At 38.7% G+C, this 17784-nt stretch overlaps 1 protein-coding gene across 1 annotated transcript in view; it reads right to left on the bottom strand.

Moving 5' to 3' along the window:
* Nucleotides 1-15817, bottom strand: part of ireb2 (iron-responsive element binding protein 2) — a 20716-nt gene extending 4899 nt beyond the window's left edge. The window contains exons 1-13 of the mRNA XM_061924924.2: nucleotides 15722-15817; nucleotides 8844-8930; nucleotides 8599-8764; nucleotides 8376-8513; nucleotides 6624-6854; nucleotides 6483-6552; nucleotides 5490-5673; nucleotides 4213-4352; nucleotides 3959-4130; nucleotides 3319-3419; nucleotides 3135-3251; nucleotides 2911-3070; nucleotides 647-782 (exon numbers count right to left, since the gene is read on the bottom strand). Coding sequence (XP_061780908.1) covers nucleotides 647-782; nucleotides 2911-3070; nucleotides 3135-3251; nucleotides 3319-3419; nucleotides 3959-4130; nucleotides 4213-4352; nucleotides 5490-5673; nucleotides 6483-6552; nucleotides 6624-6854; nucleotides 8376-8513; nucleotides 8599-8764; nucleotides 8844-8930; nucleotides 15722-15746 — 1727 coding nt within the window. The 5' untranslated portion in view covers nucleotides 15747-15817. The remainder of the gene's footprint in view (nucleotides 1-646; nucleotides 783-2910; nucleotides 3071-3134; nucleotides 3252-3318; nucleotides 3420-3958; nucleotides 4131-4212; nucleotides 4353-5489; nucleotides 5674-6482; nucleotides 6553-6623; nucleotides 6855-8375; nucleotides 8514-8598; nucleotides 8765-8843; nucleotides 8931-15721) is intronic.
* Between the last annotated feature and the right edge of the window lie 1967 nt (nucleotides 15818-17784).

The following is a 17784-nucleotide window of genomic DNA, read 5'->3' on the forward strand; positions in this document are numbered from 1 at the left end:
TGCCGACTGATAACATTTTCATATCTTCCCGTTTAGATGAAGAATTAATCATAAACATTAAAAAAATATATATTAAAAAGTGCCACAAACAAGCGTCTTTTTGTGCATTTCTAACCATCTTCGGGTCTAAGTTGAATATCAAAGTTGACCAACTTCTGTTTATGGCCACAACCTTCTACTATCCAGGTGAGAGGCATGACTTATAATCTACAATTAACTTTCACCAACTCAGAGGCGATGCAGCAGCTCACCGGCTCAATATGTCAATATAGCAGCATAAACTGGTTAGCTCTCTGTGATCCCGGCGCCGCTAAAAATAGTTTGTCTGCGTTAGCTCTTATGATAACAATATCGCTAATACTTGGTTAATATTCAGGTCATAAGATGTAAATGGAGTATTGTTGGTGGTTTTTTAATGTTTTTTTAGAGGGCTTTATAGGCGGGATAGTGTACTTTAATGAGCCGCACTGTTAGCCACTTCCTACTTGACTTAAAATGCATTAAAAAAAAGAAAAACGTGCATGAGTTGACACAGCGGGAAACATCGCCATTAGGGTTGAAGGGGACGACATAGTGACTACACAGACACATATCCGGGCTTTACACTTCATTTCGAAACAAATCATTTATTTTTGGCCACTCCTACCCCAGCTGGTTGAAATACGGCAGGACACCGCTGGCGTTGAGATAGTGCGTGACCATGCCACTTCCAGGCGCCAGGCTTGTGCGGATATACGGCTTGACCATAAGCCCCGCCTCCACAGCCTTCTTGGCTAGCAGACCTGTCAAGAGTGCAGAAAACATAACGTTTCATCCACATGTGGCATCTTTAAAACACCATGTTACACTTACACATGCATAACCATTTGGCCATTTGAGCCAATAATGGGCCTGAAGACGTAACATTCGTGGAAAATGTGCAATAATAATAAATGTCACATGGAAAAAACAAGGGGCTCGAAATATGAACTATTTAGCAAAACAACAACCAATTAACAGCAACAGATAGTGGAGCAAAACACATCTACATTAGCAGTAAAAAGTTTGAATATAGTCAGTATGTTTACATGCACTGAAAGAAAAAACAAATGATTGCATAAATTGGCTTGTCATCATAACATAAAAACAGGAATAAGACGCCCAGGGGAAGGTGAATGTTTACACCAACCAAAATACAAAATAAAAGTTACAGAAGCAGAAATAAGTCAATATTTGTAAACTATATGACTATATAAAAAGGTACCAGTTTACACAATTTTAATACGTGATTTCACGCGAGCACATCCCAGTCAATAGAAACTCATAAAACTGCCCTACTTTAACGCTAAAACATGTTTATTTACACAATGGAATTAAACAGAGTACAAATAATGTGTGTGTTTTGTTCGTGATAAGTATACAACAACAAATAACGGTATAGGAGAACAAATTAAAGTCTGTCACATTCATTAAAAAGCATACAAAAGCAACATCCTTGTGCATATTTTATGTAGTGATGTAAGAATTAAATGTTCATTCACAACACTTTACACAACTTCATTGACATGCAAACCAGCAATTAAAAATAATGAAATGCATTGTTAGGCTGTCTTTGACTAAGGATTTTACTTGTTGATGGGTAGAAAATGGATGGATGGATGAATTTGATTCGTTAGATTTTGCCCATAGTCGAATCTATGGCGTTATTTTTTTAAGAGAGAAAAAAACAGATTGTGATGATAATAGTGTATTCTGACCGGTCTCTGGGTGTCACATGATGTAGAGGTTATTTTAGATACTTATAAAAGAAATGCTGTCGTTTATTAAAGTGGACAAAACAGATCATATATGCAACATTTTCACTTCAATTTCCACTAATAAACACAGTAGTGATTTAATTTTTTAGTTAGGCCCTCGGGTCTGGTGCTGCGCCGATAAGACATCAAACTTGACTAAATAGAGGAAGTAAAAGTCTTTAAGTTTCTGTATGAGATCTTGCGGAAGGATCATTACATTTATTAGCAAAAAGAGCGCGTGTGTGCACACACCGTGTCCAATTTCCGTATTTTCACAGATGCCTACGACGGGATTCAGCCAGCCATAGGTGGCACGAAGAGCTTTGTCTCTGACTGTGGCGCGACCCAATTAGCCTGGTCCCCTTATAGAAACATCTTATGCGGAGGGAGAAGAAAGGGTTTTAGTGCCTGCGAGTTTGATAGTCCAAGCAGACTCCGAATCGAATTGTCAAATCTTCAACTATTTTACGACAGCCCTAATGGGTAGTTTGTATTTAATAGTCAAAGCAATACACCACAATATCAACCTTTTTCTATGTCCCTGATGATCACAATAACTACAAAAACCAAGGCGGACGTCATTTAAACACATTTGACAGTACCAACACCACCAAATAACAGTTACAGTTATCCGTTAGAACCGAAAGTTCCTGCTATTGACAGTTACTCACTAGCTTTATGTAAATTAATTAGCATGTAGCACTTTCTTCCTCTACTGACATTCCCACAAACGAAACAAGCTGCAATGACCACAATGCCCCCCTAGTGTAAAAAAGGCACAAAGTGTGTAGCCTAAAGTCGAATTAGGGATAGAGCATGTAAACTGGGACTCCACATACACGTGTGAACATAGAACAAACCAAACTATTGGAAAAAAACCATTTAATTTAATCAAATTTAGTGCATGGAACTGTACTATCTTTCTCAAACTTTTGATTACTACTGTGCATATGACACTCTGAGTTTGTTTCAATGCCTGAATTTGACCAAGAAGTTTGGAAAAAAAAAACAGTACCCAAATAAACTAATGGCAAAAGGCAGCTTGGCAACAGGTGTTCTCCCTTGCCTTTCGGTTACTATTTGGGGTCCAGAGGTTACGTTAGTCTATTTCAATTGTAAATTAAAACCCTCTTACCTGCCGTCAGCATTACAGAGGGGTTGCAGTTGTTGGTGCAGCTGATCACAGCGGCGATGACCACCGAGCCGTGGACGAGTTGGTACTCCTGGCCCCCGTGCAGGAAGGGAACCTGGATGTGCTGCTTGTCCTTGGAGATATTGAAGCCTTTAGGCCCCACCTGAAGAGAAAGCAGAGGTAGACAGTCATGTTCTCCCCTTATCAGGATGGGAGGAGATATATACCTTTTCATCCAGACAACTCTGAAATCCTTCTTTCATGCTGCAGACGGCCATGCGGTCCTGCGGCCTCTTGGGCCCGCTGACGTACGGCACCATGGAGCTCATGTTGATTTCAATCACCTGTGCAGAAGTAAAGTTTAACCTTAATGGCACATAAAAGTCGCTTTCAAATTTATGTTTACACTACCTCAGAAAACTGGGGGTCTTCTGCGGCGTCCTCATACGTTCTGAATAGCTTTACAGCCTTCAGATAGGACTCCAGTAACTCAAGCTGTTTCTGGGAAAAGTCTGCAACAAAATTGATGACACAATAATAATTTAGAGCAAATGGTGTGAGAGTATGCACGGGCCGATACTTCATTTTGCTGGACGATATATTACCTTACAAGTTATTGCCGATAAATGATATCATTGTCAGCATTATTTTGCACTTAAATTAATCACTACTGTAATTATAATTGCTTGTATTCCAACAAGTGATTTTTTTCCCGGAAGTGAAAACCAGTGGTGGTCAACAAAGCTCAGTCTGTTGTACATCAAGCAGTGCGCGCACTATTTGAATAAAGAAGGGGCCTATATATTACTGCAAAAAGCAGATATAAGCAAAAAATATAACTATGCAATGGTTGATCTCTATACTTTATCAACAAAAAGATTGGTTGAGTGATAAAGGATTATTCGATGCATAGAGTGAACCCTCTTTGAAAGCGAGACTAATAAACCCACATACGGAGATGACAATTTGAGCTCATTTTAATTTATCAATAAATGTATTGATTTATAGACCCAGTTAGAGTATAAGTAGTAAAAGATGATGGAATACTTACGCGTCTTTTTAAAGTGCTGAATGGTGACCCTGTCCACGGGGAAGAAGCTGACGGTGGCGTTGTACTCAGGGCACATGTTGGCGATGGTGGTTCTGTCGGGGGCTGAGAGCTGTGACACGCCGGGACCGAAAAACTCCACAAACTTCCCAGCGATGCCGGCTTGACGCAAGTGCTGCACACACACCAGGAAACAATACAGGATGAGACACGTGTATCGCTATGACAACCAACAGGAAAGCGGGAGCCGTGGCAACCTTTGTGATGCCGAGGACCACGTCTATGGAGGTGGTCAGGGGGTTGATGGAGCCCACAAGTTTGCAGCCCACCACCTGGGGGAGGGTCAGAGACACTGGCTGGCCCAACATCACCGCTTCTGACTCGATTCCGCCCACACCTGGCAGGGAAGGAAGCGCCGCCATTAATCAACTGCGAAGAGTGGGCTTTTATTAGAGAGAATAATCTCCAAATACACATTCACAATAACTAAAAATATACAATAGGTATCATTTTAACGTGTTTCCAGACATTATAATACTTAATTCAAATGCCTTTTACAAAATTATATGATTCATAATATAATTGTCGTATCATCAAAGTGAGATAACGAGTATCCATCCATCCATCCATCCATTTTCTACCGCTTGTCCCGTTCTGGTTGCGGGGGTGCTGGAGCCTAATCATCAAGAAAAATGTATTTGTACAAATGAGAAATGTTTTTTTTATTTTTATTTTACAAATCAACATTTTTATTCCAATGTCTACCAATTAATAACAAAAATTGCAATCGTATAATTATAGGTAATTATATGAAATTCCAGATATCACCATACCTAATTAAAATCTGTATTACAGTATTATATGATTTATAATAGAACTTTATATCATCATAGTGCAATCATTTACCAGTATTATCAAGAAAATGTCATTTGTACAAATTAATTATGATAGTCAGGTATCAGTACCATAATGAAAAACATTTTAAAAACCTTAATTTGTTATCCCATTGGCTACCAATTAATAACAAAAATTGCAATAATATAGTAACATTTTAAATAATATATAAAGGTAAATATATTAAATGTTATCACAATATCGAAACATTATTAGTGATATAATACAGTAGGACAGTATAAAAATATGAAATAAGTATGATGTTAACACGTTTACAAACATGATCATGCTGAATTCAAATATGTGTTACTATAATATATGATTCATGATATAAATATAGTACCATTATAGTACAAATCAATTATAATTAAAATGTTTTATCTCGGTCTACCAATTAATAAAAAAACGTCAATTGTATATTAATAATTTTCGATTATATGTATGTATGTATATATATATATATATATATATATATATATACGTATATATATATATATATATATATATATATATATATATATATATATATATATATATATATATATATACACATACACACACACACACACACACACACAGGTAAATATATACAATATTACAGTTTGACAAAATGATCAGAAGAAAGTTTTTGTTTTTTTACCCCAGCCCAAGATGCCTAGGCCATTGATCATTGTGGTGTGAGAATCGGTGCCCAAGACGCTGTCGGGGTAAATCAAACCTCCGCGGACGTGGATGACTCGGGAAAGATACTCCAGATTGACTTGGTGTACAGCGCCGACGTCAGGAGGAACAACATTGACATTTTTGAAGGCTTTAGAGCACCACTGTGGAAAAAAAAAACACAGACATATGTTATGTAAGTAGGGATGGGTACCTCTTACACTTGAACAGATACTGGACCAATTCTCGGTACCTGGGAATCGATACCAGTACTCAATGTTACCAATTTTCAGGTTTTTTTGTGTGTGTTCATGTGGTTATAAATGTTAATTTGTTTAATAATAAAATCTAATCAATTTTTATGTAATATTTAACAGTGAGCTGATACAGTGGTTATGTCTTGTTTTCTTACACTTTTGAATCACAAGTATACATTAGTTTAAGTGGTTTGCCGTAGTCCGGAAGTAGTCTTTGCCATTAAGTTGAATGTGCAAGTATTGTCTTTTGTTTAGTCCGGCAAGTGTTTGTACTGAGAGTATTGTACTTATTACATACTAGCTGTTTGATTGTAACATGCATCTTAGTTATAGTTTTCATTAACAAATTTGGATGTGTTGAAATCGCCTAATCAATAGCATGTATATAGCATATCCAATGTATTAGCATCAAGCTAGCGCATTTTGAAAAGTGAAGCCTTATTGTTTACTCTATTAGTATGGAAAATTACAACATTAACTAGAAACAGGGCGCTCGTTTGCCCAACAAGTGTTTGAGGCAGTGCAAAGTCTGCAACCGGACGAGATGTCACTTGCAACAAAAGTATGGAAATATGGTACCATTCAACTTTACGTGAATTGGTACTCGGTGGTAACAACGGAATTTAGTAAGTAGTTATAAAAGTACCAAATTCCGTACCTATCCCTGAATGTAAGAGGAATTTATTTTTCTGAACGGTGATATTTATAAATTGCACCTTAAAGAACTGAAGTCTTTCTTTATTCCTGATCAGCTCCATTTCTTGATTCTTCACAGCTGTTTCGGCTCTGCAAAACAAAAAAAACCCGGTTTTAATCGGTGACCCAACTGACAAGACGCCACAGTCAAGTCGGCTCACTCAGAAACTGGTTTCAGGTGGAAGGGGCAGAGCAGAGGCGTGTTCTCGATCTGCTGCACCGAGGTATGAGCTGGTCCCCCCGCAGACGACGGAGGGTCACTGCAAGCCGCTTTGCTACAGGAGCCCCGCTGGCCTCCACAATGTGAAGCTCCTCTGGGAAGAGGCTTTGATGAAGGGGGCGGACGGGAAGGGCCTTCCCCTCCACCGGGGTTAGGCGCGTTCTGTATGGCACTGTGGGCGGAATGGGCAAAATGACAGACATATACCACATTTATAGCTAAAAAGACTTAAGTGTAATCCAGTTAACTATGACAAATTTGCATTCATTTTTGGTTTTGCTGCCATTCCAACACATCTGAGATTGTTAAAGTTTTCTATGATATTCTTCGTTTTATATTTTGCCTCTTCACACTCATTTTTTAAATGAAACTACATGTTGTTCTAAACAATGTCTGGGGTGCACGATAAACATCGGACTGATACGAGGCATTATGACACCAAAATAATAAACCTGATAACATTTTAAAAAACTACAATAACTGATTGAAAAACAAACAATGAGGCGATGTTATCCGTAGTGTATGTAGTTGGGTTAGTGCGAGCAAATCAAGCATTATTTTTCGCCTGCTTGTGCTGTAAATCAATCAATCAATCAATGTTTATTTATATAGCCCTAAATCACAAGTGTGCAAATGGCCTTTTGTAAAACTTACCCTGAGCCAATTGTCAACAAACATGGCGTCAATCGTGTGAGAAAGAGATTGCACATGCTATTTGCTATCTGAAACTTTGATTGAAGATTGATGTTCTGCAAACATTCCACGAGATGGGAAAAAAACACATCTCGCTCCAAAACACATCAAATCATATCAGCCACCTGAAATGCCAGCATGGCTACAACTGTGTTTTGAAAGGCTAAAAAAAGACGCCTACGCTGCTAAAGATGCTACCCCAATGCCAGCTGCAAAGAAAGGTGTGCACAAACTTCATTAAATCTACATTTAAAAATAATAGACAGAAAAATAAGTTATTGTATCGGTCTTTAGAGGCAGGAAGTTATCTGTAACAGCTTAAAAATACACATATTGTGCATCTCTAATGTATTTAATTATATAGTAACTTCTATAACTCTACTTATTATTGGATGTTATATGGAAATGCATGGTTATAGACCAACACAATCGCCACTAGTGGGGGAAAAAAATTATTTTTAAATGCACCACAATTCGGATATGGGCGATTGTAAAATGTATTTATTGTAAATAAAGTAATGCTGACAATTATAAAATTTGACTAACTGCAGCGAGCCACCTCACCGAGAGAGCCGACCAGCTCCTTTATTTTAAGGCACTTAAGCTCCAGTTTTGCACACAATTTAATTAATTCATAAATGTAAAGGGAATTAATTAAACTGTTTCTTTTTACAAACGCACAGTTTTTAAAAGTTACAAGTGATTAATTAAAATTAATTTAAAACTGCTTCAATATACATAAATTAAAATGCATTAATAATCGATTTTTAATCGAATTGTTGCTCCTAAAGCATAATTGAATCGCTCCAAAATCTAATCACCACTAGTAAAAGACATGCGTAAGTGGATTTACACTTATTTAAACATAGTTGCTCCAACCAGTGAAGGATTGGTTTGTCAGAAGCTGATAAATAAATCAAAGAGCAGGAGATCCTTACTTATGCTGACATCTTAAGTATCAAATAATCATACCCCAAATGATGCGTGCAAGGAGACTCACCATTTGCTGAAGTCTTTCTGCAGACAGTGGTCCACGATGAGGTCTGTGGGGCATTTGGGGTTGACCAGGCTGGGGTCTACACCGTGTTTGATCAAGGCGTCCCTCATGGCGGCCAGGTCAACCATGGCAGGGATACCACTAATAGGTAAGGAAAAGAGCACTGAACCCAAATCTGCAGTATTTTCACTGGGGATATTTGACTTTCTACAGGACAAAGACTCACGTGAAGTCCTGCAGGAGGACCCGTGCTGGCAAGAAGGGCACCTCGGTTTTTGCTTGCTGCTGCTCCCAGTCCAAGATGCTCTCCACGTCTTTGTCTTTCACGTATAATCCATCGCAGCTTCGGATGGCCGCCTCCAACAAGACGCGGATGGACAAAGGCAGCTTGACTGAAGGGAGAAAAACACAGCTATTTAAACCCCGACAGGAAAACAATACTCAAAGTCACCATTAAGGGTCTTCACTCACCATATCTTGGATCGTTTAATTTGTGCGGATTGAAGAACTTGAGGCTTCCGTCTGATAGCCTGTCGATTAAATGGTGATACAGGTGCTCTGTAGAGTTGGAAGAAACATATATCTTTTATCAACATCACAACATAAGTAAGTTGGTTTTTTTGCACTTTACCTGTGTTATGTAATGCTGCAATAATTATGACAGCCTGGATTTTATATCATATCTTATATTATTGACGGGGCTGGGTGATATGGACCAAAACTTTATACCGCGGTATTTTTTTTGTTTGAATACCGGTATCCGATATCCATCCATCCATTTCCTACCGCTTGTCCCGTTCGGGGTCGCGGGGGTGCTGGAACCTATCTCAGCTGCATTCGGGCGGAAGGCAGCGTACACCCTGGACAAGTCGCTACCTCATTACAGGGCCAACACAGATAGACAGACAACATTCACACTCACATTCACACACTAGATATATACTGGTATATTGAAAAAAAAAGAAGTTCAAAGTGCTTAAGATTGCCTCAGTGTTTTATGGCTAAATAACCAGTGTTGAGAGCACTCGGATCATTTTTGTTGTAAGTATTATCGTAGTGTGTTGTTTATTCTTTAAAAAGTAATAATTGGCCGTTACTATGTCAAAGCAATTTTCCTTCATTTTATTTATGAATGTTAGGTTTATATATAGAGATGTCCGATTAATATCGGCAGGCCGCTATTATCGGCCGATAAATGCTTTACATTGTAATATCTGAAATTATCGGTATCGGTTTCAAAAAGTACAATTTATGACTTTTTAAAACGCCGCTGTACGGAGTGGTACACAGACATAGGGAGAAGTACAGAGCAGTTGCGTCTCCCAGTCATACTTGCCAACCCTCCCGGGAGACTCCCGAATTTCAGTGCCCCTCCCGGAAATCTCCCGGGGCAACCATTCTCTCGAATTTCTCCCGATTTCCACCCAGACAACAATATAGGGGGCGTGCCTTAAAGGCACTGCCTTTGCGTGCCGGCCCAATCACATAATATCTACGACTTTTCACACACACAAGTGAATGCAAGCATACTTGGTCAGCAGCCATACAGGTCACACTGAGGGTGGCCGTATAAACAACTTTAACACTGTTACAAATATGCGCCACACTGTGAACCCACACCAAACAAGAATGACAAACACATTTCGGGAGATCATCCGCACCGTAACACAACATAAACACAACAGAATAAATACCCAGAACCCCTTGCAGCACTAACTCTTCCGGGACGCTACAATATACACCCCCCGCTACACCCCCACCCCAACCCTGCCTACCTCAACCTCCTCATGCTCTCTCAGGGAGAGCATGTCCCAAATTCCAAGCTGCTGTTTTGAGGCATGTTTAAAAAAATAATGCACTTTGTGACTTCAATAATAAATATGGCAGTGCCATGTTGGCATTTTTTTCCATAACTTGAGTTGATTTTTTTTGGAAAACCTTGTTACATTGTTTAATGCATCCAGCGGGGCATCACAACAAAATTAAGCATAATAATGTGTTAATTCCACGACTGTATATATCGGTATCGGTTGATATCGGAATCGGTAATTAAGAGTTGGACAATATCGGAATATCGGCAAAAAAGCCATTATCGGACATCTCTATTTATATCCTTACGCTTGTCCGCGGGATAGATGGAGCTTTTACTGGCTCACTGCGGTGAAAGCCGCTGGCTGTTAAGTTTAAAGCCTCTTTTCAGCCACCCAGCTGTAACACCTAAGTACCTTAGTCCACACAGGCTATGGGTAGAGGCATTTTTAAACCGAATTGTAGTTAAATATTTGACACACGGAGCAAGCAGCAGATAGGGGCTATCATTAGCTTCTGTGCTAGGTCGCTAACAGAAGTAAACAACATAAACAGATGAGATTAGTGATAAAGTTGTTACAAGGAGAGATACATGTTCTCAAGCAAATTGGTGTATGTGTAAATAAAGCTGTAGTCACTAATACAGTCACTGACCAAAGCATTGTATCACACTCTGGAGTTGAAAAGTCGGCATACTTTTTTAAAAGTTTGATGCACAGCTCGTTATTGTGCGTCGGAGAGGAGCCTCCGTAAACACGCAAAGGGCCGTGGTGAGCCAAAGAGGATGCCCTGTACTTCACCCATCAGGCAGAGAAATGAGCAAACAGACGAAAAAAAAGGCACCGGTATTAATATACCAGTATTAAGTATGTTACCGGTATATCGCGCAGTCCTAATTATTGAAAGTACTGTAAGTATCTGAATCAGATCGTGTTCATTTTACATATCACACAATTCCGTCCAGATAAAACAAGCGTTGTTTATAGACCAAATATGTATGTCTTATAGCAGACCTGGGCAAAATGCGGCCCATTAAGATTTACAATCCGGCCTGCCGGACGTTGTACATCATTTATTTAGAGATTAACATCAAAACTGTAGCTGCCATTGTGATGTGCAGTGCTGTGTTTAAATTACCGTAAGTGTTGATCTATAGAAAGTATTTCAATGGTCGAAATATGCACTTTTGAGTGTTATACGAGTTATTACGGTAATCTACGTCACAGCAGCTCAGACCAGAAAAAAAGCAGAGTGGGCGGGGTTTGTTTTCAGAGCAGCCAGCGCAAAACGCGCGTGTCAGGAACATATGTGGAAGCACATTTTTACAACAAATCTGCATAAAAGTGATAATACATCATATTGTAGGTCTTTATTACACATTGCATTCATATTTTGCTGTTTGTTACATTTTTGTTGTAAAAGATGTCTATTGAGTAGCTGGTCTGAGAAGTAAAAGAGCAGCGATGTTCATATGTTGTTAATATTCAGTCTTTTATTGTTCATAGTTAATATTGTAAATACTACTTTCTTTATTTTCATGTACATTTTGGGTGTCCCATTCAGTAAAAACTGTAAAATTCCATTCCATTTTTTTTAGGTGGTCTGTCATAACGTTTTTAGAACTCTATTGCACATTGTGACTTTTGGTATTAAGTGTTCCTGAAAAACAGGAACCCCAACACATATACTGTACAACTAAACGTGTACATGTCATTTATACACACATACACATTGGCCCCCCCCAGCATACTTGCCAACCTTGAGACCTCCGATTTCGTACATATATATATATATATATATATATATATATATATATATATATATATATATATATATATATATATATATATAAGAAATACTTGACTTTCAGTGAATTCTAGCTATATATATATATATATATATATATATATATATATATATATATATATATATATATATATACATATATATATATATATATATATATATATATATATATAAGAGAAATACTTGAATTTCAGTGTTCATTTATTTACACATATACACACACATAACTCAACAATGAGTAGATGAGTGTTAAGGGTTGAATTGTCCATCCTTGTTCTATTCTCTGTCACTATTTTTCTAGCCATGCTGAACACCCTCTCTGATGATGCATTCTGCTTCGTCTCCTTGTTGTGTGCGCAGTTGTGCACTGCACTCTCTAAAAGCCGTAGATGTTAATGTCACATATGCATGTACAGTACATGGCAGTATTGTCCTGTTTAAGAGTGTCACAACATTGCTGTTTACGGCAGACGAACTGCTTTACGGTAGACGAAAACATGACTGCTCTAGTTGTGTGTTGCTGCCGCGCTGGGAGGACGTTAATGAAACTGCCTAACAATAAACCTACATAAGAAACCAAAAACTCACCCTCGATCATTCTACAGTTATAACGTGATTGGGAAGGCACGCTGTTTATATTGTGGGAAAGCGGACGTGAAAACAGGCTGTCGACACGTCACTCAGGTCCGCCTGAATTTCGGGAGATTTTCGGGAGAAAATTTGTCCCGGGAGGTTTTCGGGAGAGGCGCTGAATTTCGGGAGTCTCCCGGAAAATCCGGGAGGGTTGGCAAGTATGCCCCCCCAGACACATTTTCTCTCTCAATGTGGCCCCCCGAGTCAAAATATTTGCCCAGCTCTGTCTTATAGACACCTTAAAACTGATCCAAAAGTCTCCACGTTTCAATGTATTTTTGAAGCCCTGAACATGCACACAAAGTCCCCAAATGATGTAAGTGTGTCAGATGTGGCGAAATGTTTTATATTTTGGGGGTCCTGAATACAAATTATCACAATTGGCTTTTTAGCGGCACCTTTAAAATTAGTAAAAATCAGCCCCTCCCACTAGTTTCACGTATCAACACGGGACACAGGTAAAAGTCTCAAGAACCCATATCCGAAAACAAACAGGAAGTCAGCCATCTAGGTTTCTGTCGGCCATTTTTAAGCCAAAAACAGGGGTCGTACTTTAACAAACTCCTCCTGGGGACTGATTGCGTCGCGGTTATAATGACAGGCACTAGACAGATAGGCAATGATATATTGCGAAGGAATTTTGCCAACGCCATAAGATGTGTGTGTAGCATGGTGCCAAACTTTTATCTGATGGTTCGCCACAAAACGTTAAAAACTCGGCTCCAGAAATTCTAATCTTTATCGAAATTGGTAGACATTATGACAAGGACACCCGACCATTCATATTTATTCACAGTGGGTGGAGCCTGGCGGCAAAAACTGCCCCTCGCCATTACCAATTAAACTGTCATTATTGCACTTTAGATGATCAGACACAAATACTAAACTGATGGCTGATTAAAAATTGCTATGTTTTTTTTCTTATGACAGGATGTGTGCGTTGGATGGCGCCAAACTTTGATCTGATGGCTTGCCACAAAACACGGAATGTTAATAACTTAGGCTCCACAAAAAAGTATCTACAGTTGAGTGATTCAAGGAAAATCACACTAAAAAGATTTTAATATTAATAAACAACCTTTTTTGTCAAGAAATGATAGGTAGCAGATAAATGCAGATGATTTTTTACACAAGATAAAATATAGAACAAGAAAGTCCTGTAGTCTTTTTGGCAAGTCTTACTCTAACGTCTCAGCAAGACATCACGCTGAAACGCTTGAGAGCAGTTTACAATGAAACAGACACTGTACAAGGAAATAGTCCCACAGTATAAAAAACAAAAGTGTGCATTTTTTGAGGCCACAGCACAAAACTGGTTGCGTTTGATTTGAAGATAATAAAATCATGCAAAGGACTGTCATGCAAAAGCCTGGGTGTGAAGTTATTTAGTTTGTTTAACACAACCTCAGAACATAACTGAAAGTAGACTTGTCAAAAATGATTACTGTAGGGTTTGGATGAGAAGCAAAACATTGCAAGGCATAGACTACTTTATGTATGTTTACAATAAACATGTTACCGATCTTCATAACTTATAACTACAACTTATATTGACAAGAAGCAACACAATGTTGTGTTAGAAATTTGGAGAAACAACTACAAAAGTACACTTCATTCACTACCGTGTTACAAAAGAAGTCAGTGAGGGTACGGCGTGGCGAAGTTGGGAGAGTGGCCGTGCCAGCAATCTGAGGGTTACTGGTTCAATCCCCACCTTCTACCATCCTAGTGACGTCCGTTGTGTCCTTGAGCAAGACACTTCACCCTTGCTCCTGATGGGCCTGGTTAGCGCCGTGCATGGCAGCTCCCGCCATCAGTGTGTGAATGGGTGAATGTGGAAATAGTGTCAAAGTGCTTTGAGTTCCTTAAAAAAGGTAGAAAAGCGCTATACAAAAAAACAACCCATTTACCATTTCGCATAATACATAATGTTGCATATCGAGAACATACAGACCTTTTTATTTATTGAATCAAAAATACTGATATTCATAGATGTGGTGCATCTGCAAACAGCTATAATTGTGCACAATGCAAATTATAACCTGCTACCCTAGAATGTACAACAGTTCTTCTCAACAAAAGAGGAGAAATCCAAACCCTCGGGGACAATTGAACCTAAAATATTTGTATGCACGCAAAACACTTAAAACATTCAGCATATCAGTATGTGTAGCGAAATTATGTAATGGATTAAGCAAAAAATATGATCCAGTTAAAGAAAACGTTCAATCTCAAAATGTTTACAAAGGAAGAGGAATGCTGATAAAAAAAAAAATTCGAACCTGATGGATGAATGACACATAATCTATCACATATTCAGAAATTTAAGTGAACCATACAGGAATTTAACTATCTATTCATGTGAAGTGTATTAATATGTGTTCATGTAATAATTAATGTATTGTTGTTGTGGTAAAGATTGAAAAAGGAAGTGAACAATTGTGTTAAAATTATTTCTAGGCAGAAAAGAGGTAGGATTAAATAAGATAGGCTTCTTCCTACTCCTTTTCGGACATGTTAGAGTGTGAAACTGTAATGTAAACATTCTGTGTACATGTTCAAAACACATTTATTGTTTTTAATTTATTTTCATTACTCGTTTGTTGTCTTGTTTTCCCCCCTCTTTATAAAAATGTCATAAATGAATACTTGCAATACAACATTAAGAAACAACACTAGTGTATATTATGAGCCTCATTGAGGGAACACAGTAGAAGGCGACACAAGCTAGCTTGAGAGTGCTAACCTTATCATGAAGCCCACTCGCTAACTACTTATCACTCCGCTGCTGCTCTAACAACTGACGGTAAAGATAAAGACATTAAATTTTTTAACGCAAATTAATACAACATGTAATGGATAAGTAACTGGTTAGAGGCCACTGGCTCAATTTGAACGCTAAGCCAAGCGGTCTAGTCGAGTAGTGTTAGCTTCATTATGTCCCGGTGCTTGACATCGGACATTGAAATATCATGAAACAAAGGCCGTCGCTCGTTTTAAACAGAATGGTGACTGTGGCCAGGAACCCGTGTGTCTGACAGATAACAGTCGGTGGACATGACAACAAGCGCGGGGGTATAAAGAAGAAGACTCCTCTTTACCTTTGCCTGTGGAAGAGAGCGCCATGATGACTTATGGAATCAACACGACTCATCCGAGCGAGCACAACGGCGACACCTGACGGGCCAATCAGAGGGCAGAGCGCCGCAGCCACGCCCACCAAGTGAACTACGCCTTCACTGTAAAAGCACTGCGGGAAGCGGCGCCCTTTTAAAATAAAAGCATAACATTGTTTTGTTTGACTAAATATCAATCAATCAATACAGCGCAAGCCCACTGTGCTTGCTCTGTATACATACTGTCCCTTTCTCATCCATACTGTTAGCACAGTATGGATGAGAAAGGGACAGTATATAGTACATGTAATTCACCTATACAACAAAGGCTTATAGTGAAATTATAGTTGACATTTTTTTATAAATTGATTCTAAATTTCCCCCTATTTGGTATTTTAATAAAGAATTGTGTGACTTTAAAGGGGAATTGCAATTTATTTTCTATCATTCAAAATCTTTATATGAGAAAAGGACACATGTTTTTTTTTTATTATGCATTCTAACTGGTAAATAAACACAGGCAAAAGTCAGCTAACAGTTGAGCTAGTGGGATCCGCTCTATTTTGCCTATAAAACACTCTAAAAACATCCAAAAACCTCAATCAACGTTTTATATATACACGCTGTAAGTATAAATGAAATGTAATAACAGGCACATTCCTATCCAGCTAGTGCAGTGGTTCTTAACCTGGGTTCGATCGAACCCTAGGGGTTCGGTGAGTCGGGCTCAGGGGTTCGGCGGAGGTCAAGACACACCCGACTCATCATGTAAATAAAAACTTCTCCCTATCGGCGCATTACGGATACGGCAACAGCAGAAGTCAGACTGATTTGCAGGTGTGTAATTTGTTGTGAGTTTATGCACTGTGATGGTTTTGTTGCTTGAACAAGGTGATGTTCATGCACGGTTCATTTTGTGCACCAGTAATAAAACATGGTAACACTTTAGTAGGGGAACATATTCACCATTAATTAGTTGATTTTTAACATGCAAATTAGTAACATATATGCTCTTAACTAGTCATTATTAAGTACTTATTAATGCCTTATTCGGCATGGACTTATTATAACCCTAACCCTGGCCCTAACCCTCTAACCCAAACCCTAACCAAATAACTCTAAATTCAGTCTTTGTTACTTAGAATATGTTCCCCTAGTGTCCAAAAAACTCTCAATTAAGTCTTTGTTACTTAGAATATGTTACCCATACTAAAGTGTTACCAAAAACATATAACTTTGTCTTGAATTAAAAAAAAAAAAAAAAAAAAATATTTTTTACTAAAGAAGGGTTCTGAAACTGGTGGGGTTCGGTACCTCCAACAAGGTTAAGAACCACTGAGCTAGTGACTCTTAATGGGTTGTACTTGTATAGCGCTTTTCTACCTTCAAGGTACTCAAAGCGCTTTGACACTACTTCCACATTTACCCATTCACACACACATTCACACACTGATGGAGGGAGCTGCCATGCAAGGCGCTAACCAGCACCCATCAGGAGCAAGGGTGAAGTGTCTTGCTCAGGACACAACGGACATGACGAGGTTGGTACTAGGTGGGGATTGAACCAGGGACCCTTGGGTTGCGCACGGCCACTCTCCCACTGCGCCACGCCGTCACTCTTCTGTCATCACGTTGCAGCTAAAAAATAGTTTGTCTGTGTTAGCGCTTATAATAACAATAGCGCTAATATTCAGGTCATGAGTTGTAAATGGGAGTATTGTTGGCGGATTTGGAAGGTTTTTTGGAGGCGGAATAGTGTACTCCCAATAGCTGCATTGTTAGCCACTTCGTACGTGCCGTATTTATGACTTAGAATTCTCAAAATAGAAAAATAAAACCATGCGTTCTTGTCTTACATTGGGATTGTGAATCATATAGTGCAGTTCTCCTTTAACCGTTAAAGGCCTTAGTGGCCACATGCGTGGACAGCACCGTTTAGCTCTTATTTTCAAAATTGTGTACACTACTGAATTGGGGTCTTATGCCGACATATGGACACTTGTACTGCTATCTGGTGGTATCAGAAGAGTATAACATACAATGGAATT

Source organism: Nerophis lumbriciformis, linkage group LG29, assembly GCF_033978685.3.
Source record: "Nerophis lumbriciformis linkage group LG29, RoL_Nlum_v2.1, whole genome shotgun sequence".
NCBI lineage: Eukaryota > Metazoa > Chordata > Actinopteri > Syngnathiformes > Syngnathidae > Nerophis > Nerophis lumbriciformis.